This window comes from Chionomys nivalis, chromosome 19 (assembly GCF_950005125.1).
Source record: "Chionomys nivalis chromosome 19, mChiNiv1.1, whole genome shotgun sequence".
Taxonomy (NCBI): Eukaryota; Metazoa; Chordata; class Mammalia; order Rodentia; family Cricetidae; genus Chionomys; species Chionomys nivalis.
In genome coordinates, this window is record NC_080104.1 from 55,635,313 (window position 1) to 55,659,409 (window position 24,097).

The window sequence follows — 24,097 nt, forward strand, 5'->3', positions numbered from 1 at the left end:
ACTTGCTCCACACCCCTCCCCACCCCTACCCCAGATCCCTATCACCCTTGTTGTTGTGTCCGCATGAATCTGAGCCTTTGGGGAGCTAAGCAGATTGGTGCAGCACCTGTCCTTCTGGCCTGGTTTTCCTCAGTGTGAGGTCCTCCCTGCTCCTTCATGATGGAGCAGGCCAGGACCTATTTCTCTCGAAAGGCTGAAAACATTCTGATGTGCACAATGGGCTGGGCTGTTTGTCCTGAGCTGGCTGGGGGACTGGGGTGGGGAGGCACACTGAATTCCGACCCAGAAAGTGCTACTGGGTAGGGTGCCATCAGCTCCTCCCACTCCCTGACTAGCCCCGCCTCCTCCTCTCAGTCCCACCCTTTTGCTAGCCCTACCCTCTCTCCCCACCCCCCTCCCAGGCCCTTTGCTCTCCTCTCCCCTCCATTCCCAACCGTTGGCCTTGCGCATCCTTCTTGGTCCTTTTCTCCTCTGCCTCCTTGGTCCTTTCCTTCAGCTCTGCCCCACCTCTGGCCCTGGTCTCCACAGAAGAATGAATACCTGCTCTCCCTGCTGGCGGAGGAGAGAGACACACTGCTGCTCGGCCTGAGGTACTCACCCACACAGCTGCACTTCCTATTTCTCACGGAGGACTTGGCTGGTGCCTGGCAGACCCGTGTGTCCTTCCGGAGCCCCGGCCTCGTGGACAGCCAGTGGCACACGCTGATCTTGGCTGTGTCCCAAGGATCCTTTTCCCTCACCATGGACTGTGGCTTCCCGATGGACATGTAGGTACCAGGATGTTCATGCCAGAGATTAACCATGCTGGGTGTCATCTGAGCAACCCAATGCAGTGACTGTTCTGCCACTGAGCCATGGGGGGGGTGGGTCCTAGGCAAGTTCACCCCTGCCCCTGCCCTGCCAGATCCTTTACTTGGGGCAGGCTATGGAGGATGCCTTAGGTGCATTATGAAATGCCTTAGGGCCTTATGGAAGATAGGCTTCCATTATGAGGCCAGGGGTCATGGAGCAGCTACACAGCTCTGTGAAATGGAGGTGCCCAATCAGGGGCTAGAAATCACCTACTTGGAGCAACTGTGGCCAAGGAAGATCTGAGGGTCTTGGGTTGAGAATGCAGGCCAGCTCCCAAAGCTGCAGGCTGGGCTCAGGAGCCAGGATGCCTAGCCACAGAGTGGAGGTGGGCTGTGGGTGGAGGATTGGCTGCCTGGTACCCCTGGCCTGGAGCTTGGTGCACTGTAGCAGATGGTTAAGTCTGGAGGAAGCAGGAGCTATGTCACCTCATGCAGTGGCTCCAGCCACATGTCCCTCCCTTGGCCTGCTATCTTTCATGTCTTCCTCAGTGAGTTCAACCTTCGTAGCAATCACAACCAGCACATTCCAGAGGCTCCCGGATTTCTAGCAAGGTGCCTCCCTCCTACCTGTAGCCATCATCTCACAGGCTGTATAAAAGCACACAATGGTTATATGGGTCAGGGTCCTGATGCAGAGGAAGGTCCTGGAGGTTCACCAGGAGGTAGCAAAAAGGTCTCATATGTATCCTCGCTATGCATTTCTTTAAGGGCCTCAGTCCTGGGTGCCTCAACTCATCTCCCCTGGGGGCTATGAATGTGCCTTTACCTGCCAACTGGGTCTTAAACCAAGTCAAGATGATGTCAGCTGAGTTGGGCAGTTTCTGATGAGGTGGCAGAGACCACAGAGGCAGGGGAAAGGCTGCAAGCATGTTCAGATGCAATGGGAAGGGAGATGGAGGTAGAGAGATGCAGCCACAGCTGGGAAACCTGGGGCCACTAGAGCCAGAAGGGCAAGGTGTCCTCCTTTGTCTCAGAGAGAGCACGGCTCTGCTGGCCTAGGACCTCTAACTGCTATGAAGCCTGTCATTGCAGCTGCTCTAGGATGCTCGCTTGTTTCTCATGTGAGACCCAACCCCTGTCTTTATAAGCAAATGGGGTGTGTGCCCTTCCTTTTCTATGGTACTAGTACTGTCCGCTCATGTTTCAGAATGGCTGACGTTCCCTTCTCACCCACCCTATCAGTAAGAGGAGCCCGGTTCTTCATTGGCAGCCGGAAGAGAACCAAAGGCCTATTCACAGTGAGTGTGGAGGAACTGCTGGCAGCAGCCCTCCCCAAGGGCTGTGGGGACAGCCTGTCACATGCTTCAGATGGTAGATTGCCATCAACGCTAAGTGAGAGCCAGAAACACGAAGGGGTTGCGGAGTCTACCCCAGGACCTTCACACTGGCTCTTCCTATTTTCTCACACACTCTTCCCTGAGACTTTTGGATCCCTGCTCACAAGTCCTCCTACCATGGAAGCCTGACCCCAACACGCTCATAAACTGATGCTTGAACCCAGTCTTTCTGGCCTTGATGTATGTCAGCATCCCCATCCATTCATCCATCCATTCATCCATCCACCCACACATCCTCCACCCATCTACCCACCCATCCATTGATCCACCCACACATCCATCCACTCATTCATCCTCTCTTCTGTTCACCTACCCATCTACTCACACACCCATCCACCTATCTGTCCGTTCACCCACACATCCATCACCTGTGGTGTACTCTCTGCTGGGATGGTATCTAGAGTCTACTCCACAACTAGGAGCTACAGTTCAGATGTGTCCTCAACATCTGCAACCATACCTGGTACATAGTAATCACTCTGTGGAAATGTGCTTGCGTTACGATTGAACGGAACAGATAGGTGGATAGTTGCATGCATGGATTGGTGGGTGGTGATGGATAGATGGATGCATGTATGCATGCATGCATGCATGAGTAAATAGTGATAGGTGGACAGATGCATGCATGGGTTGATGCCTGGGTGGCTATATATATATTTGAATAAGTGGATAGATAGAGGGATGAATATGTAGGTGGATTTATTGGTTATTAATGAATAGACATGGGTGACTGGGCAGAAGGATGGCTGCTAAATGGGTGGGCGGGTAGGTGGATGGATGGATGGATGGATGGATGGATGGATGGATGGATGGATAAATGGATGGGTGGATGGTGGATGGATGGATGGATGGATGGATGGATGGATGGATGGATGAATAAATGAGTGGAGGGATGGGTGGGTGGGTGGATGGATGGATGGATGGATGAATAAATGGGTGGAGGGATGGGTGGGTGGGTGGGTGGAGGGATGGATGGATAGATAGATGAATGAATGAATCGATGGTGGGTAGATATTTAAGGAAGGAATGGAAAAGCAGTTGGGTGAGATGGAAAAGGAATGTGGCCTGGTCACTCTATTCCATGTGGACAGTCCCTTCTTTACTAAGAACAATAAACAATTACCTGCCATCACTCCCGATCCACATGCAGACCCATTCCCACACTGCAGGTTAGACCCACTGGGCCATGTGGGCCAAGGTCCCCAACAGCTGCAGATATCAGTGGAACCTCACTTTCTCCTTCCGCAGGGCCTGATAAGGCAACTGGTTCTGCTGCCTGGCTCAGATGCAACCCCAAGGCTATGTCCCAGCAGGAACGCCAGGCTGGCTGAGCTGTCCATCCCCCGGGTGCTGAAGAGGCTCACAGAGAAGCCTGATGCTAACGATGTGCTGAAATATCCCTATGGTTAGTAGGCGGGGCTTGTTTCCCACCCTGGCTCCATCTGAGAGCACAGGCTCCTTTCTCAGCCTCTCCAGTGTGCATCTCTCAGTGACATTTAGGTTTTACTGTGTGACACCGCTGCCTGGTGCTGATGGCTATCCCCATAAGGCCAGGAGGTCAGACATGAGACAAATGCTGGAATCAATAGTAGTGAGACCAAAACACAGACCCAAGAACATCACCCATAGTTTAGCTCCTCCTGCTGAGAAGAGGCAGGCTCTCAGGGAAGAGCAGTGTGTGGCTATTGAGGCTGTCCATTGTGTGACAGTAAAGGGACAGAGAGACATTCCCTCTAGGTAGAAGGTAGGTGTGGTCAGCCAGCCACACAGGAAACATTATGGTTGTGGTTCTAGGGCTCCCCCCCCCCCCACCTCCAGTGGCCTGTGCTGCTTGGGGCTCCCTTCAGCCATGTACAAAGGTAAAGATAGGACCACCAGGCTTGGACCCCTTGCCAAAGTCCTTATCTCTGGAATCCTGATATGCAAAACACTTTTGTCTGATATCCCCCACAGAAGCTGACATGAAAGTAACCCTGGGGTCCCGGCCGCCATGCACCAAGGCAGAGGGTGTCCAGTTCTGGTTTGATGCTGCCCAAAAGGGGCTCTACCTGTGTGCCGACAGCCAGTGGGTCTCCGTGTTGACAGGTGAGGCTAGACTCAGAATTCACATCCTAAGCACATAGAACAGCTGGCTGTGTCCCCATTAGGAAAAGGGTATCATGAAAGGCTTCAAGCCCCATCCACCTGTAAGGGCCACTTCAGAGAGTGGAAAGCCTCCTCAGTGATAAATTCAGGAGCAGGTGGTTGCCAGAACAGCCCAGGCAAGCCAGGCTGTCTTCCTCCCTAGAATAGGCATGCCCATCCCCCAGAACTGTCCTCAGGACTCCAGAAGGAGTGGCAAGTCTGTGTATTCAACCTAGAAATAGGTATATCCAGGGTGTGCCATGAGGATCATATGGCTGGCTTCTCTCAGTAACTCTTCCCTGCTAGCCAATGGCAGAAAGAAGGTACAATACAGACACTCAGGCCTCCCTTTTGTCCTGTTTGAGTCTGGGGCCACACAGACCCCAAAGCCCCTAGTGAACAGGAGCATCCTCCCTTTGACGGTCCTTTTCCAAGAGAATAAAATGGAGCACCAGGGAAAATTCTCCTTCATAAATTGTAGGGCCCCGGGCATGAGCCTAAGAGCCGAGTCATGGCAGGGTCCCAAATATCACTCCCAGAGAACCCCCAGCTCCATTCCTATGCACACTGACTAGGTCCCCATCCTCCCATTCCAAGCCAAGACCAAGCTGGACTACGTGGAGGAACACCAGAGTCTGCACACCAACTCAGAGACCCTGGGCATCGAGGTATTCAACATCCCCGGCGTGGGACTCTTTGCAGCCACGGCCAATAGGAAGGCTAGATCCGCCATCTATAAATGGACAGATGGGAAATTTGTCTCCTATCAGAACATCGCCACACACCAGGCACAATCGTGGCGACATTTCACCATTGGGAAAAAGGCAAGTCTGCACAGGTGACGTCCCCTTCCTCATTGACGGGTGCAGGTCAGCGCATCTCTCAGGGTTCCAAGCCCTTGCTGAGGTGGGGTGGGGCTCAAAGTCACAGACTTTAGGCTGTAGGAGTGTACCTAAAAGGAGCCTGCTCAGCTTCTCACGAGACAGAGGTGGTACCAGTTGACAGTCTGCCTAGTACCCTTCCCTGTGCTTGTGGGAGAGATGCTGAGGACCAGGATCCTGCAGACTGGGCTCCTTGTCTGGTGCCGACACAAGGTAACGCTTCTCTTCCAGATCTTCCTGGCCGTGGCCAACTTTGGGCCAAACGAAAGGGGTCAAGAGTTCTCGGTCATCTACAAGTGGAGCCCCAGAAAGTTGAAGTTCACCCTCTACCAGAGGATTGCCACCCACAGTGCCCGGGACTGGGAGGCCTTTATAGTGGATGGAGAGCACTTCCTGGTGGTAGCCAACCACAGAGAAGGTAGGTTGCATATGACCTTTGACCTGGAAGGAAACCATTCCATAGTTTGTATGCAAGGGTGAATTTTCATCTCATTAAAAAATAGTAAATTGGGAGTGTGAGGGGACGGGGGAAAGGGTGGAAGGGGAGAAGGGAGGAAGGAAGGGGAATAGGGGAAAATGTATAACTCGTTTAAAAACAATAAAAAAAATTTTAAAAATATATTATATTAAGTTAGGGCTGGGAAATGGCTCTGCCAGTAAAGTGCTTGTCTTAAAAGCATGAGAGTCTGAGTTTGACACCTAGAATGTAATAAAAATAGCTAAACCTGCCTTTATAATCCCAGCACTTGGGGTAGAGGATCCCACTGCAGCCAGTATAACCTGACTGGCGATTCCCAGGCCACTTAGAGACATTATCTCAAAAAGACAAGGTGGACAATGTCCCTGAGGAATGACACTGGAGACTGGCCTCTAGCCTCCACATGGGCGTGATACACATACATGTGCATTCACACACACCCACACACACACGTGTGCACCACACACAAACACTAAGTCATGCATGGCCCATTGCCTACAACTTACCCCTGAAATGTGTGTTCAGGGGTAGTCCACCTAAATCCCAACACGGCTGTGGTTCACCTAGGTTAGGAGGGCAGGGAAGCCACTTGGTTCCTGACCACCAGAGAAGCCACCGAGTCCCAGTGCGGACTGTATTCAGCAACTTCCCTCCTAATTTTGAGGAGTCAGTGCAGCTAGCAGGTGGCATAGTGACCATAAGCCAAGGCTGCAGAAACAGCACTAATGTCAATGGGTGTGTGGTACAGAGGGGGCCAGTTTGGAAGCCACCCCCACCACTGCTTCCCTGAGAGCAAGCTCAGCATCCTGGCACAGACTCCGTAATGTCAGAGAGGATGGCAGGTGGCATTGCCTGGAAGGGCCGGGAAACCTGGCTTTTGCCATGATGGTGGCCAAGTCTTCTCGATCCTGGAACTCCAAGGATGGACTATGTCAGGGCATGGCTATAGGGTTACTCTAAGTCATCTCTCAGGAGACTTCACGGTCCAGGATCCACCCAAGTGTGAAGCACACCAAGCAGCCTGGGGATGAAGTAACAGCCTTTGCACTCAGGATCTAGGGAAGCCCAAGACCCCTAACAACAGAGTACCCCTCAGGGTGAGTGCTCCAACAGGCACTGGAGAGGGAGACAGGGACGGAAGACCTTCTAGAAAGGACCATGGGAAAAGAGCCTCTGGACTTCCTCTAGAGAGCACCATGAAGAGAGGATCACAGGGGAGGGCCTCCAGGGAATACCACAGAAGATGCATCCAAGGAGTATCATGGGAAAGGGCCTCCAGAGAGCACCACAGGGGGGCCTCTGGAGAGCACCACGGGGGGGGGGAGCTCCAGGGAGCACCACAGGGGGGTCCTCCAGAGAGCACCACGGGGGGCCTCCAGAGAGCACCATGGGGAGGGGGCTCCAGAGAGCACCATGGGAGGGGCTCCAGAGAGCATCACGGGGGGACCTCCAGAGAGCACCATGGGGAGGGGGCTCCAGAGAGCACCACAGGGGGGTCCTCCAGAGAGCACCACGGGGGGGCTCCAGAGAGCACCATGGCGGGGGGTGGCTCCAGAGAGCACCACGGGGAGGGGATGGCCTCCAGAGAGCACCACCAGGGAGGGCTTCTGGAGAGCATGATGAGAGAGAAACACCTGGAGAGCAGTATCCATGGAAGACTTACAGGGACACCATGGGGAAGACATTTCAGACAAAGAGAGGGTTGTGAGAAAGCCCGGCCTTTTAAGACAGGAGAAGGCCAAGGTAGGAGGTGAGGAGGGCTTAAATGGTGGAAGGCCACTGCTGGCCTGCCGGCCATTTGAACCCACCCGCAGGCTTTTTCTTCTGGGAACAGCGGGCATGCAAGCCCCTTGGCTGGGCGGCAGAAGTCGCCTGAGGGGTGGGGTAAAGCAGCTGTGAATTCTAGGGAGCAGGCCCCTCCCCCAGCACTGACCTTGCTTCCAGGCGACAACCACAACATCGACAGCGTGATCTACAGGTGGAACCCCAGCAGCCAGCTCTTTGAAGCCAATCAGTCTATCGCCACGTCCGGTGCCTACGACTGGGAGTTCTTCACCGTGGGGCCCTACTCCTTCCTGGTGGTGGCCAACACCTTCAATGGCACCTCCACCCAGGTGCACTCCCACCTGTACATCTGGCTCGTGGGCGCCTTCCAGCTTTTCCAGTCATTCCTGGTGAGAAGCCCGAATTCTCCGGTAGATGCCCAATCTGCAGCGGGGCCACCGAGAGTCAGGGCTCTGTGAATGACAGCTTGGTGTGGCCCTGACACCAGTGTCCAAGTGCCTGTCCCTTCTGCATGCTGCATCTTCCTGGGTGGTTTGGGTCCTCCAGTGCTCCTGAGGAAAGCCTGGGTGTGGGTTGAGTTTGGGTTGTTGAGGAGGGTACCCTGAGTGCCCATCGCAGTTTTCTCCAGAGGCCACAGTTCCCCTGCTCTGATCAATTGGTGTCTGTGGGTCTCCAGGTCTCCAAGTTTGGTGTAGCAAGGTAACTTGGCTATGACCAGGGCAGAGGGGTTTGGGTGGGGCCAGACATAGTATTGATTCTCCTTTGACTTTGAAGCCCCTTGGCTGGTCCCACCACCCCTGCTGGCAAGATCTCTGAGTACTTAGTTTTGTGTCGCCGACCATTTCATATCACAGTCTGTTCATGTGAGCTGCACTGCATAGCCATAGCTTTGCCAAGAATAGCAGAGCTTCCAGCAGTGACCTTAGTGGAGGCCAGCAGCCACTTTGCAGTTAGCACAGGATCAAAGCAAAACCCTGAGCCCAGGGCATGCCAGGCTGTGTGCTGTAGAGGAGGAGAGCCCCAGGAGTGATTCTGCTGAAGGAGGGGAGGGAGGGGCACAGCTGGAACAGAACAGCCCAGGGCACAGAGGCAGAAGCAGCTTGAAACCACCAGGGTATCATGGGGGAAGACACCAGTAGGGTGGACTGGCTCAGCCCTGCCCGAGCTGCAGGCGGTGCTTAACAGCAGTCTCCCCCCACGTCTTCCTGACTCCTCAGAACCCACAGAAGTCCACTTTTATGCTTTGCCAATAGTCTCTTCTTTTGCTTAAATCCTTTCAGCCCTGGAGATGTCTTAATACGTTTACCGTTTGCATTCTGCAATGTCACGAACGTCAGCTTTGAAGCTAACTAAGCTGCAGGCTCTGAATGTAGCTGCAAGCTGTGGGGACACACCCACCTCTGCAGGGCATGCCTTTCTGGAAGGGTCTGTAGTGCAGGGACTCCCATCCATAGGGCAGGCACTCCCAGGGTACCATGGGTAAGTCCTGTGGTTCAAAGGACGGCTTCAGGCATCAGGGATCTTAGCTAGAGCCCAGGGTTGGGTGAACAGAGACTGGCTGCCGGGGTGGGGGTGCAGAGAGGTGGGACAGGGGATGCTTTAAGGGTGTGTTCCTTAGCCACACCTTCTGGTCTCTCAAGCCTCACATCAGAAATTCCAGAGCCTTCCTCTTAGAGCAGAGGCACAGGCTTCCATGATTGGGCCCTTAGTCCATTTGCTATTGCTTCAGCAGAATACCTGAGCTGGGGTAATTTATAAACAAAGTTTGTTTGGCTCTGGTCTGGAGATGGGGCAGTCTAGAGCATGGGCATGCCTCTGCCCTGCTTTTGGCGAGAGCAAAATGCTGCCTCCACTCAAGGCAGAAAGTGGAGGGGTGAGTGAGTGCAGGTGGCAGGGACACAGCAGGAGGGCCACCACACTGCAGACCAGCATGCTCTCATGACTACCAACCTGTCCTCAACAGCAAGGACACTCACCTTGCTTGCTCTTGGTCCAGACAGGCCAGACAGGCCTCATCTTCCCAGGTTCGAAGCCTCCGTGTGAGTTTGTGGGGACAGCCATATTCAAGCCATAGCAGCCATGAGTCAATAGCTTCCTAGTACAGCGGGAATGGCCTAGTAGGGGATGCTGACAGACACCCATGAAACTGGGTGACATGTTCTCCTAGTGGGAGTTGAAGCAGACACCAGAAGAGGGTATACAGGCTGAGTCTTGGGTTCCCTGGGGATAGAGGGGGACAGAGGTTAAGCATGGAAGAAACCTTGGGTCTAGGACTGGTGAGGGGTGAAGCCAGAGATACTGTTCGGGGAGCCATTGGAGTGGAGATGGGGTGCGGCATGAAGCCTGGGCTGGTGGGAAACAAGAACAGCAAGGCCCACAGAGACACGGGAGACAGAAATGACAACCCGCCTCCCATCTTCTGCCTGGGCGTCAGAAAGGGCAGGAGAGACCCCCCCCCCAACACACTTACACATGCGTGTCCACATGCATACATGCTCACACAGGCTCGCCTGAACACTGTTGAGGCCCCCTGTGCCCGCGTTGTTTCCTCTACACATTTCCTTCTCCATGAAGTCAACCCCCTACCCACCGTACCCAAGAGCTTGCAGCCACCAATACCTCCATTTTGTACCAAGGACAAGGGGGAGACCCTCCCTGTCTCCAAATATTCACTCTGGGCCTCAGAGCACCAACAAGTGACAGTGTCAGGCAAATTCTTAGCATCTCCAGTCCTTTGCCCCAGAAGACAACAAGGCCAGGACCTTAGCTTTCCGTGTGCTTGCCTGGAGGGTTCTAAAGTAGGCCTTGCAACCAGAGCGTGCTCTGGGGATTAGCCTAGGGTCCATCCCAGCAGTAGAGTAGAGTAGCATACAGAGGCCCTGGGTTCAATATCCAGCTCTGAAAACCAAACCAACCAAACAAACAAACAACACACTACCACCAGCAGGTGGAAAGCAGACAGGCCAGTCACACAAGCCTCAGAGTTGGCATGACCACGCAGGTAGGATTTTGCTTCTAAGTTTGCTAAAAACTTTGGCCTAGCAGCCTCCATGGTCTATGGTTTGGGGTCTGTCAGTAAGGTATGTGAGACCAGGCAAGAACAGCAGCAGCTACCTGGTCAGCAGGAGCAGATAATGATATCATCAGACTTGATGTCAATAGGATGCTATCTATGTGAATCCTGAAGGGCAGGACCATGACTCCCAGATACTTGCATGTGCATGTGAATATGTTTGTGCACACAAACACATGGACAATCATGGACACCCCAAGGCCTGGCCCCAAGTGTGCCTCCTTGCCTTGGTTTCCTTGTCTGTGAGATAAGTCTGACGTGAAAGCATCCCTCACAGGTAAGTGGTACCTGGGTGGCCCTCGGAAGAGGCTGCTCTGGGCTTTGTAAACACCTTCATGTGCCTATGACTTCTGCATTCACTGAGACAGAAACCGGCTATGGCCCTTGCATATTGGGAAGACCCTGGATTTGGGGGATAGCTCTGTGGTCAGACAAGAGCCCAGAGGTGGGGGGGGGCACTAGGAGTTGGCCAGGAAATGCAGGAGTGCATCTTCCTGTAGCCTCAAGTGCCTACCTGAGCTGACTGCCCACAGTGAGGGGTCTGATTGACTTCCTTCCCCAAGCAGTTAGGGAAGTCCAGGCCATGCATCGGCCTTCCCTCCTCTCCTGGCACTCCTGGACCACAGAAGCACGCTCATTCTTTCCCCATCAAAGCCAGTCCCAGAGTCTCTATTGTTCAGCAACTAATCCACTGATGGCTGACTGCCTGCCCACCCTAATGGGAGCTGTGGGATGCCAGGTGCTCCTGGCAGCAGCTCCTGGAAGTGCCATTATCCTGCCAAGGTACTCGAGCGGCACACACCCAATGTCTGGACAGCAGGCGGCTCTCTAGGGGAATTCCTCTGGGAGAGAGAGAGGGAATGTCTCTGATCACCTGGGTTCCAATGCTAGATGGACTTTGGTAACATGGTCTGATATTGGGGTTCTTCATTCCCTGACATTCTGGGAATACAGGAGCAGTCTAAGCCACAGGGCCTGATGTAGCCTGTAACTGCTCTCTCACCTCTGAGAGGGAGGGGCTTGTGGAGAGGTCAGTGTGGGCATCCCGGGGAGGGGACTCTGGCAGTCAGTGACTAGCCAGCTGTGAGGCAGCCATCTGACCAGTTAAGGGATCAGAGCTTGAGTCAGAGCTTGAGTTAGCAGGGCCCCTGCCTGACATTACCCAGGAACAATGGAGAACATATATTTCAGATAAAAAATGAATAACATTTTTATAGAATTATGCCCCAACTATTGCATGGGATATATGGAGAAGGGAATATCATTCCTCAAGTACCTGAAATTTGGGAGGTGGGGCAGTACTCACATTTGCTAAGTCAGCACCCTGGTCCTGATTGGGCTCAGAGAGGATAGGGGCTCGAGCTGCCTCTGAGCCCCAGCTGCCAGGACACACAGCAGGCCTTGTGTCTTTCATGCCCAAGGGACACAGCAGGTTCTCCAAGGGGTGACTGGAGTCTTGTCCCAGCACAGCGGGGTGAGCCTCACATACCCCATGATGCCAGGCTCACCTCCCACACACCTTCCTGGTTCTTACGGGCTCCAAGGCTTCTGCTGTCCGTTTGCTTTCACCTTCGTCATGCTCTAAAGCTTCCTCTATCTCTCCCCCTCCCCTCCTGAGCACCTTCCTTCTTCCCCCTGCCCCCCACATGCCCCATGGGCATCCTGCTATTTTTGCCACTCCAAAACCCTTTCTGGCCTTCTCACCCACTGACCCCCTCTGCTCCCCTATACATCTGCCACTCTTTTGTACTCCCAAAGTCCCGGGCAGCCCCTTACGGTTCTAATGTGCGGTTATGCCCCTGCTCTGGGCTCCTGAGGGGCAAGGAGGACACTGCTCACCAAGGCTCAGCACCTGGCCTGACCCCAGGGGGAGGCTGATACCTCTTACCCAGTCCCAGGAGAGCTTGCTCTGGGTCTCCAGCCACCCTGGGTGGCACAGGACAGCCACTACCAGGCTCCCTCTGCAAATCCCCTCTGGCCCCATCAGTACAGGTGAGAAGAAAGCAAGCAGCTCAAAGCTGAAAGGAGGCCCTGGCGATCTGAGGAAGATGTGTACTGTGTGGGCATGTATGTGCGTGCCTGCAGGCACCTGCCTGTACACATATGTGCACGTGTTCAGACACATGCTGGCAGGTGAGTGTCCACCTGAAAGAGATATGTATACACAGGTATACACACATATGTTTATGCATATGTGCGCATACATTCACTCACAGGTGTACATAATCATCTTATAGACATGTTTTTGTGTATGTGCACAAACACATTCCTGTGCATACACATGTACACATATACTGTGCACATGATAGTGTGCCAGTATGCCTGTAAATGTGTGTGTCTGCATGTATGTAAACAGGCATGTGGCCAACAGTGATGATTTTCTCAGCACTTCCTTGCAAGAAGCAATGCCATGACAGTCAGGGGGCATGCCTGTGTCATGCTGTGCTTGGGTGGGGGTCTGGCGGTCTGAGGTCCTGCAGGCCTGAGTGTCTCTGTGTAGGGTGGCCCTGGACTCATGCCAGCTTATAGACATTCCAAGTGAGGAGAAGGGATGCTGATCTAGAAGGCCCTGGTCCCACCCAGGACTTTGTGGACGCAGGACTTCTGGATCCCTTGTCCTCTACAGTCTTATTCCTCAGATGACTCTCACTTCGTGCCTCTTAAGCTTCCTCAAGCTCCTTTTGGATCAAACCATCGGGCAGCCTCCTCTGGATTCCTAGTCGGTTCTTGCCCACCACCTGGCAGGGCTCAGTGGGTATTGGCGCCCTCTGCTGCCCATGGGAGAGAATACGGTTTAGTTTCACTTGGAGCTGGTTTTTTTAATTTTGTTTTGCTTTGTTTTTTCTCTAAGCCTCCAGCAGGGCTGGCCAGCCAGGCCATGGACAGCAAGAAAGCAGGGCACTTGGTAGTGTGCAGACAAGTAGTTAACTGACCTCCATCGAGAGAAGGTAGTGAAGATGGTTTAGTGGGTAAAGTGTTCACCTGACATTCAGCCCCTGGAACCCCCATAAAAGGTGTGCAGTGGCGTGTCCTTGTAATCTAAGCTGTGGAGAGGCAGGGACTGATAACTGAATCAATGATTCCCCAGGTCCCACACAGAGACCCTCCTTCAAAAAAAAGAAAAAAATAAGCAAATGGTAATAATTTGGGTAATAATATCTGAGGTTGACCTTTGACCTCCATATACATATGCAGACATGTGTATGTACACTTGCACAGATGAACGCACATACACCTAGAAGTTCCAGAGCCATTTCCCACACTGGCTGTGCAAGCTGTCCCTCAGGCAGGAGGTTCCTGGGCATTAGCTAAAGTCAGGAAGATGCCACTGGACAGTCTGAAGCACAAACCATAGCATGGCTCACTCTGTCCCAGCTAGGACAACCTGGGAGAGCCCCAGGATAGCCTGCCTGTGTCTTCAAAGAAGTAGCCTGTTGGAGAGCTTGGGCTCCTCCTGGCTGTGTGGTTTGAACATCCTGCCCTGGGCTCCAGTCCCCATCCATCAGTGAGGATCCCAACAGAATCTCGCCCAATGGGTTATCTCAAGACAGCAGAATGAGTGGCATCATTGAACTAACAGTCCAGCAGGTGTCAGCTGTTACCCAAATGCAGGTTTCACCCATGTTCCCCCCGGGGCACGCATTATTGGATAGTAGACATGGTGATGGCATGTAGCCGTTGTATTTGCTGGTTCCTCCCTCTGAGGGGAGTTGAGGTTCTAACGATTATCTGTTAGTCCCACTGGCCTCTGGAAGTTTGGTCTAGCCTTTGCTTTGTTGGATCTAAGTTCTGTTTTTAGTTCTAGGAAATTTCCCTTAGTTCTGTGCCCCCTGACCTTCTCACTCACGGGCAACCTTTCTGTTGCTGTCCTGAGACCCCAGAGTGGCAGCCAGAACCCTCTGATGGACTGGGGCTCCTGGCCCTAGCTCCTCCTCCTGCCATAGGCTCCACTTCCTGGATCCACCACCCTCCAGAGCTCACCCCTTACCCCCACATGGCAGCTCCTTCCATTCCAGGAGCTCCTCCCTCACTTGGTGCAGCGTGAGATTAAGGCATGGATGTGAGCAGAAGCTAAGACTACAGAGCCCTGGCTGCGGCTTGGGTTTCCTGGAACCTGATAATGCACTGTCCACCATTCACAGACTCCCACATGGGCTAGCACATTCCTTCCCACCCTCTGGTCCCCTGTCCTGCTGTCCCCCTAGGCAGTCACATATCTACTGTGACCCTGTCTGCCATTGCTTCAGCTTTTCCGGGAATGTTCCCCTTTGATCAGGGTCTCCCTCTCCTTCTCTGTGTCCCCCCACCCATGCTGTAGCCCCTATGCAAATGAACCTGCACAGCTTCAGGTCTGTGGCAAAGACTCCATTCCCCTTCCCCACCCCCACCTCACATTTCGTGGGGCCGAGTGACCTCTGGAGCAAGCAGGCAGAGGAACTCTGTTTTGAGTTCTAGTGAAAGGACGGCAGCCAGGTGGCCTCAGTGAGACAGCTGGCACTGGGTCACTGGGCGCAGTGGTGATGACATTAGGGGCAGGGCAGCTGGAGCTGCCCTCACTGGCCTCACCCTCTGGTATGGCTCTTTATTCGCTCCAGACCTTCGGTGCTGCAGACTGGGAAGTCTTCCACATCGGTGAGAGGATCTTCCTCGCGGTGGCGAACAGTCACAGCTACGACGTGCAGATGCAGGCGCAGAACGATTCCTATGTCCTCAGCTCTGTCATCTACGAGCTGAATGTCACAGCACAGAACTTCGTCAAGTTCCAGGACATCCCCACCTGCAGGTACCAACCAGGGGGTTGGAAGGGCGAAGCGAGTCTGTGGGTGGGCGGCCCCAGAAGGCCTGTCAGGCTATTCCCAACTTCCTCCCAGGATTCCTCTAGGACTCTCACTAGCTCCAAGTAAAATACAGCTGCAGCCACACTGTCCACAGAGCAGAGCCACCTGGCTGAACTCCAGGCTAGGGTTCTCAGCCTTTGGGTCGTGACCCCTTTAGGGGGTCATATATTAGATATACCTGCATGTAAGATTTTTATATTACAATTCATAACAGCAGCAAAATTGCAGTTAGAAAGTTGCAACAAAAATAGTTTTATGGTTGGGGTCATGACAACATGAGGAACTGTATTAAAAGGTCGCAGCATTAGGAAGGTTGAGAAACACTGGCTAGGCCCAGAGTGGTTGCCAACCCAGAATGCAGCAGGAGCTCTCACAGGGTTCTTCATTCCTTAAGAGCTTTGGGGGACATTCACAGTCCCTTCTGAGTGCCAGGCACTCCTCAGCCTGAGAGGTAGAACACTGAGCGAACTTAGACTCTTCAGAGGAAAAACTCTAAGGCCGATGTCAAGTAAAATGGTGTGATTGGCATCTGTGACATCACAGGGCACACAGGCACTGTGTGTTCATGGGACGCATAGCTGTAAGCACAAGGGGGAGCAGTTGTAGGCTGCACACCGCACACAGGCCACAGCCAGGGTTGCTCCAGAAACAGGAGACTGTAGTAGGGCAGGTAAGGAAGGAAGGACAAACCCCCTACTCAGGCCCACAATCTTTACTTTTGAAAAATCTCATTTTTTTAAATTTAAAAAATTAAAAAGAACTCCTGGGACAAAGAACAAAAAGAAGTAACAGCAGTGCCCAACTCAACCCAGATCCGCTCCCACCCAAGCTGCTTGTGGCTTCTGGGCCGGGTGGACCCTGAAGGGAGTCACATTTCCTCCCCAGGCGCCCATGTCTGGAGCTGGTGTCTGCTGAGAATGAGTCTTAGAATAAAGCACCCACTAGGCCTTTTGGAAGGGAATTTGGAAGAAAACAAGTATAAAGAGAATCTGTGGTTAGAAACCATTGCAGAGGAGCTGAAGAGGCCGCCTAGTGATTAAGAGTGCTGCTCTTCCAGAGGTCTTGAATTGCATTTCCGGGTCCCACATGGGGCATCGCACAACCCCTTCTAACTCCAACTCCAGGGCATCCGATGCCCTCTTCTGACCTCTGTGGGCATTGCGTACACATGTACCAAGCTTCTTTTTTGGGCCACCAACCAATCACGACATGGAGACTTATTATTAGTTTTGATTCTAGGTCTCGTAACTTAACCTGTTTCTCTTCATCTACATTTTGCCTTGGGGCTTTTGAACCTTTCCTTTCTGTTTGTATGTCCTACTTTTTCTGCTTCTTCTGTGTCTGGCTGGCTGGTGGTTGGCTGGCGTGGTGTCTTCCTCTCTTCCTCCCTCATTCTCTCATTCTTCCGAGCCTAGATTTCTCCTCCTATTTTCTCTGCCTGCCAGCCCCACCTATCCCTCTGCTGCCTAGTTATGGCCATTCAGCTCTTTATTAGATCAGTCAGGTGCCTTAGGCAGGCAAGGTAAGACTGCAACACTTTATCTCATAATTTAAAAAATGCAACAGAAACAATGTAACACATCTTTCCATGGTCCATGAATGCAGCAGAAACAATGTAACGCATCTTTCCATGGTCCATGAATGCAGCAGAAACAATGTAACACTTCTTTACACTGTTCATGACTGCAACAGAAACAAATATAACACATCTTTCCATAGTTAAATATTTCCTAACATACTTAAATCTTAAAAATAAAAGAGAGCAAGCAGTTGGAGCAAGAAGGTGAGATGTAACTCGGGAGACAAGTCCTGCCCAGCGTGGGGCCAGCATCAGCTCTGCAAAGGCCTTGGTATCCTTACCTGGCTTCCTGTCTCCTCAGTGCCCTGGACTGGGAGTTCTTCTCCGTGGGAGAAGATCACTTCCTGGTGGTTGCAAACTCCTTTGATGGAAACACCTTCTCAGTGAACAGTATTATTTACAGGTAAGGACTGCTGATGGCCGACTTTCGTCCTCCCACGTCAGGGTTCATAGTGGCGGGGGTTGGGGGGGCTCCCTTACCCTCACAGGTGACCACTGATTCAGAGCAAGTAAAGACCATCAGTCTGAGGGTGTGTTTTCCCAGGCCTGGCCAGGGCAAGGAACCTGATGCCAGGGTGCACCTGCTAGAGGGCACCCCATTAGGCCACACCCCTCAGGTAATGACTGGCAGCTAAAGGTGCATAGATGGGCATGCTAAGTGGGAATTTATGAGGTCCAGTTTTCTCTTACATTGTGACAATTTCCTTGCATTTTTTTCTAAGAGTGTTTTTATTATTATTATTTTGATTGTTTCAGCATGAGTAGGGTGTTGTTTCCATGGGCAGTATCTCATCAGTTTTTGCAGCTAGTCAACTGACCAAATTGTCTTGCCTTCTCTTGGGAGAAGTCTCAGTGACTCTAGCCACTGGCTGTCTCTGCCATGAAGGTACTGGCGCCCTTAGCTGACAAGGCCTCTATTGCTTAGTTAGGTGCCTAACTAGCTCAAAGTTCCAGAACTATCTTGCACAGCAGTGGTGGTGGTCAACAGTTCTGCCCCTGGCTTTGATCTAAAGGTCATGCTGAGTGGCCTGCCTGATTTCCTTAGGGGTCCCTAGCACTTGCAGCAGGAGATGCTGATCTGCTGGTGTGATGATGAACAATGAGAGATTTGTTCCGAGCTGAGCGGCTGAGGCCAACTCAGAATTTCTTCATCCTCCTAGATTCCAACTCCGGCTCAGATTCTGATTTACAAAAGAAGTGAAACTTTCCCGTGACATCATGAAGTCTATAACTTTATAAGGATGTGATGTAGCTTCTATCTGCACCTGTGGCTAGAGCAGCTTAAATATTCGTGTGTTGATTTCTGTCATTGGGTTAAGTTCATTTCTGGGCCGCAGACCTCTTTGTGAGCCCCTCCTCCATGCTTACCATCTTCTTTACGTGTCCTGAAATGCTGCGATCACCTGTAGTTTATGAGAAAAGTTAGGATGGCTTTGCTTAGACTTTCAGACTTATTGCTATAGTCTTTTGAACATGATAGAGTAATTTTTAAAAGATATGTTGAAGGGGAAGCTGGAGATATGGCTTAGTGGTTAAGAGCAATCTTTGCCCTTCCAGAGGATCTGATTTGGTTCTCACCACCCATATGCTGACTCACAACCATTCATAACTCCAATTCTAGGGGGTCCAACCCCTTCTTCTGGCCTCTGTGGTCACCAAGCATGTGCGTGATGTCCATGCATATACACAAACAAAATACTCATGCACATAAAATAAAAGAAACAAGTGTAAAAGAAAAAAGTGCAATGTATGTTGAAGAATAATAATAGCCAAGAAACTTTTAAAAAATAATATTGAAAAGACTTGGGATATGTTGCAGTCAGTCAAGTGCTTGCTGAACGAGGACATGAGTTTGATTCCCAGCACCCACATACAAGTCATCCCATGTGTGTAATCCCAGCACTGGGGAGGAGGAGATAAGCAGGTCTATGGGGCTCTTCATCCAGCCAGCCCAGCCAGATCAATGAGCTCTGGGTTCAGTGAGAGATCCTGGGAAAATCAGATGGGGTGATTGAGGAAGATACCCCAAGTCTAGCTCTGGCCTCCACACATATGTACATACAAACCAGCACACACATGCTCACACACACACACATACACACACACGCAGAGGAATAGTGGAGGAGGGACCTACTAACATGTAAATAAACTCGGGTGGATTTTGCCAAAGGTAAATCGATAGGTGATTGGGCCAAAGTGTGACTCAGTGATAGAGCACTTGCCTGCCTTGTCCAAGGCCTGGTTCCATTCCCAACACCGCAAAATAAATAAATAAATAAACAAACAATTTTTTTCCAAACAGGCAGATAGAATAGAATACAGCCCAGAACAACTAGAAATCGATGCTCACCTAACCCAATAAATTGTTGAATTCCAAGTCAATGGAAAGGGGTGATGTTTATAAAATAACTCATAGAATCACCTATCTCAAACAGAGCAGAGCTATCCCTACTTTATACTCATGGACAGAAAATTAACCTTATATGGATTAAAAATTCAAATGTAAAACACTTCAACAGTGAAAATAACAGAAGAAAAGCAAAGGGGACCTTGTATCACCTCAAACATGTGGAAAATGCAGGCTGGGAGTCACTGGACTCCTCAAAATCAGAGAGCCCCACTCTGCCCCACATGTAGGAACCCTGCTGATTAACAGCCAACACTTCTAACCTGGGGAAATGGGTGACCCTATGGGCAAGAATATTCAGTGGAATACAGCGGAGTGTGGCGCTGGCGTGTTGAGGTAGCCCTCGCCTGCTGGTTTTGAGGGTCAATACCTATCAATAAAATAATCTTGAAAAATATTAACATCAGAGCCACTGGTGCCCTCTGACCTAGAAGTCAGTCACTCAGGGACTCTGTCCTGTGGTCATGAAGTCACCTGCAGGAAACATGTCCTTTTTACAAGGAATCTGCTGACCTCAGAGTGCAGAACAAAGCCTGTAGCTGTCAAGGCTGACGGCAGAAAGCACTGTGCCCGGAGTGAGCCTGTTTCTAAGATTGAGACAGGAACAGCCAGCACTCCGGACTGCACACCCCCAAATACTTAGGGTGCCCGAACAGGCTCCTGGGTAGATTGTAAGGGAGGTTCAGGATCTCGGATGGGGCAGATTCTCTTCTGGGCCTCAGTTCCTCACTTGACCCTGCATGCATGTCCCCTGCACGCATGTCCCCTGTACTGGTGCCAAGGGGACCAGGCTGACTATTCCTTCCACAGGTGGCAAGGCTATGAGGGCTTCGTGGCGGTCCACAAACTCCCCACCTTTGGCTGCCGGGACTGGGAGGCCTTTAATACCACTGCTGGCTCTTACCTCATCTACTCCAGCGCCAAAGAGCCCCTCTCCAGGGTCCTGAAGCTGCGGACTGGCTGAAGTTATCCAGGACCCCACTGCCTCCTCCTTTTCCCCTCGCCCCTTCCCAGCAGCTGGGCCTGAGCAGAAGGCAAGACCCACCCAACCCTCTCGGGTCTTGGGGTAGGTAAAGATGCCTTAATCTCTCCACCCTCTCTGAGCTGGCTCTTTCCCCCTCCCTCAGCTGGTGACTGTACCAGAGCCACAGTCCTGGTGACTGGTGGCCATATTTCAGGTGACCCTGGGATCCTTCAGGCTGAGGCCCAGGGCTGCCACCCAGTTTTGGTGCTCCCAGCCTGTGTCCTACAGGAATTCAGCCTTAAAGGGACAGTTGCTATCACATTTTACCTCAAACACAGGGACCCTGGAAGTCTCTAGGGCCCCAGCTCTCCCAGCCACCCCTGCTGTGCAGTCCTGATGTGCATGTCGTGACCAACACCTATTTATTGTATTTTATCTATATGTAAATATATTTATATTGCTCTTTACAAGAAGTGTGGATGGCATCTCTTTCTTTCGAGGTCTCAGTAGTGGACTCATTCAGAGAAAATCATCCTTCTGCAGGCTTCTTCCCCCGACATCAGCTTGCTCATAAAAGCACCAGGGCAAAGTTAGTTCAGAAATTCCAAGCTCCAGCCAGGCGGTGGTGGTGCACGCCTTTAATCCCAGCACTTGGGAGGCAGAGGCAGGCGGATCTTTTTGAGTTCAAGACCAGCCTGGAGGCCCGGGCGGCGGAGGCACCAGCACGCAGGCAAGTCCGGGCGGCAGAGGCACCGGCGTGCAGGCAGGCCCGGGTGGCGGAGGCACCGGCAGTCAGGCCCGGCGGGCAGGCCTAGGCGGCGGAGGCACCGGCGCGCAGGTAGGCCCAGGTGGCGGAGGCACCGGCAGGCAGGCCTAGGCGGCGGAAGCACCGGCGCACAGACAGTTCCGGCTGGCGGAGGCACCGGCAGGCAGGCCTAGGCGGCGGAAGCAACGGCGCGCAGGCAGGCCCGGGCAGCGGAGGCACCAGCACGCAGGCAAGTCCTGGCGGCAGAGGCACCGGCGTGCAGGCAGGCCCGGGTGGCGGAGGCACCGGCAGTCAGGCCCGGCAGGCAGGCCTAGGCAGCGGAAGCACCGGCGCACAGACAGGCCCGGGCGGCGGAGGCACCAGCACGCAGGCAAGTCTGGGCGGCAGAGGCACCGGCGTGCAGGCAGGCCCGGGTGGCGGAGGCACCGACAGTCAGACCCGGCAGGCAGGCCTAGGCGGCGGAAGCACCGGCGCGCAGGCAGGCCCAGGTGGCGGAGGCACCGGCAGGCAGGCCTGGGCAGCGGAAACACCGGTGCACAGACAGTTCCGGGCGGCGGAGGCACCGGCAGGCAGGCCCGGGCGGCGGAGGCACTCGATACAGGATAGTGCGGGCAAGAAACAGTGAAGGCTGCACTGAGAACAGATTGCCCCGCTACAATTAAATCAAACCCAATAGATAGCATCGGTAAGAGGAGATGGGCAGACGCCAAGGCAAGAATTCACCCAACAATCTGAAAAACAACATGAAAACACCAGAACCCAATGATCTTACAACACAAGGACTTGAACATCCTATCACAGGAGAAGAGGAAAAAACTGACTTTTTGAAAGCAATAGAGTCCCTTAAACAACATGTAAAAAACGCCCTCATAGAAATGGATGAGAAGTATAACAAAAAGTTTGAAGAAATGAGTAAATACGTAAATGATACCCTGGGAAGCCAAGAAAAAATGATCAAACAGGTAATGGAAACAGTCCAAGAATTGAAAACTGAAATGGAAGCAAGGAAGAAAACACAAACTGAGGACCAGTTGGATATGGCAAATATAGGTCAACGAGCAGAGACTACAGAAACAAGCATAATCAATAGAATACAAGAGATAGAAGAAAGAATCTCAGATTCTGAAGACAACATAGAGAAAATAAACGGACTGATCAAAGAAAACACCAAAACCAACAAATTCTCATCAGAAAACATTCAGGAAATATGGGACACAATAAAAAGACCAAACCTAAGAATAATAGGGATAGAAGAAGGAGAAGAGGCACAGCTCAAAGGTCCAGAAAACATTTTTAACAAAATTATGGAAGAAAACTTCCCCAACATAAAGAAAGATATTCCTTTGAATATTCAAGAAGCATACAGAACACCAAACAGACTGGATCAAAAAAAAACATCCCCTCGCCATATAATAATCAAAACACAAAATATACAGATTAAAGAAAGAATATTAAGAGCTGCAAAGGAAAAAGGCCAAGTAACTTATAAAGGTAAACCGATCAGACTTACACCTGACTTCTCTATGGAAACCATGAAAGCCAGAAGGTCCTGGATAGAGGTACTACAGAAACTAAGAGACCATGGATGCAAACCCAAACTACTATACCCAGCCAAGCTATCGTTCACTATCAATGGAGAAAACAAGACATTCCAGGATAAGAACAAATTCAAACAATACGTTGCCACAAATCCAGCCCTACAGAAAGTAATAGAAGGAAAATCACAACCCAAGGAATCCAACATTGCCAACACTGCCTACAATAACCCAGGCAACTAGTGACCCTTCAACAGCACAACTCAAAGAAGGGAGACACACAAACTCTTCTACCAAAAGCAGTAAGAATAACCGGAGTTAACAACCACTGGTCATTAATATCACTTAATATTAATGGTCTCAATTCACCAATAAAAAGGCACAGGCTAAGAGATTGGATACGAAAACAGGATCCAACAGTCTGCTGTTTGCAAGAAACTCATCTCAACCACAAAGACAGGCATCTACTCAGAGTAAAGGGTTGGGAAAAGGTTTTTCAAGCAAATGGTCCTAAGAAAAAAGCAGGTGTGGCCATACTAATTTCTAACAAAACTGACTTCAAACTAAAATCAATCAGAAGAGATCGACAGGGACACTTTATACTCATAACAGGAACGATTCAGCAGGATGAAGTCTCAATCCTGAATATCTATGCCCCTAATATAAAAGCACCCACTTATGTAAAAGAAATATTGCTAAAACTCAAGGCAGACATCAAATCACACACACTAGTAGTAGGAGACTTCAACGCACCTCTCTCACCAATGGACAGGTCAATCAGACAGAAAACTAATAGAGAATTAAGAGAATTGTTGGAGGTAATGAATCAAATGGACTTAACAGACATCTATAGAACACTCCACCCAAATAGGAAAGAATACACCTTCTTCTCTGCAGCTCATGGAACCTTCTCGAAAATTGACCACATACTTGGAAACAAAGGAAACCTCCACAGTTACAAAAAAATATCAGTGTCCACCTGTGTCTTATCAGATCACCACGGATTAAAGTTAGAAGCCACCAACAAAGCTACCCCCAGAAAGCTGACAAACTCATGGAAACTGAACAGTCAACTACTGAACCACACCTGGGTCAAGGAAGAAATTAAGAAAGAAATTAAAGTCTTCCTTGAATTTAATGAAAACAAAGAGACAACATACTCAAACCTATGGGACACGATGAAAGCAGTGCTAAGAGGAAAGTTCATAGCACTAAGTGCCCACTTAAAGAAAACAGAGAAAGCATACATTGGGGACTTAACAGCACACCTGAAAGCTCTAGAAAAAAAAGAAGCAGACGCGCCCAGGAGGAGTAGAAGACTGGAAATAATCAAACTGAGGGCAGAAATCAACAAAATAGAAACACAGAAAACAGTCCAAAGAATCAATGAAACAAAAAGTTGGTTCTTGGAGAAAATCAACAAGATTGACAAACCCCTATCCAAACTAATTAAACGACAGAGAGAGAACACGCAAATAA

The 24,097-nt window shown here is 51.3% G+C and overlaps 1 protein-coding gene across 1 annotated transcript in view; it reads left to right on the forward strand.

Moving 5' to 3' along the window:
* The window catches only part of Tspear (thrombospondin type laminin G domain and EAR repeats), a 143,499-nt gene extending 123,182 nt beyond the window's left edge, over positions 1-20,317 (forward strand). The window contains exons 3-12 of the mRNA XM_057751529.1: positions 529-767; positions 1,999-2,089; positions 3,437-3,593; positions 4,142-4,273; positions 4,910-5,136; positions 5,425-5,611; positions 7,616-7,845; positions 15,125-15,312; positions 17,248-17,349; positions 20,164-20,317. Of these exons, the coding sequence (XP_057607512.1) occupies positions 529-767; positions 1,999-2,089; positions 3,437-3,593; positions 4,142-4,273; positions 4,910-5,136; positions 5,425-5,611; positions 7,616-7,845; positions 15,125-15,312; positions 17,248-17,349; positions 20,164-20,317 (1,707 nt within the window). The remainder of the gene's footprint in view (positions 1-528; positions 768-1,998; positions 2,090-3,436; positions 3,594-4,141; positions 4,274-4,909; positions 5,137-5,424; positions 5,612-7,615; positions 7,846-15,124; positions 15,313-17,247; positions 17,350-20,163) is intronic.
* The last annotated feature ends 3,780 nt before the right edge of the window (positions 20,318-24,097 follow it).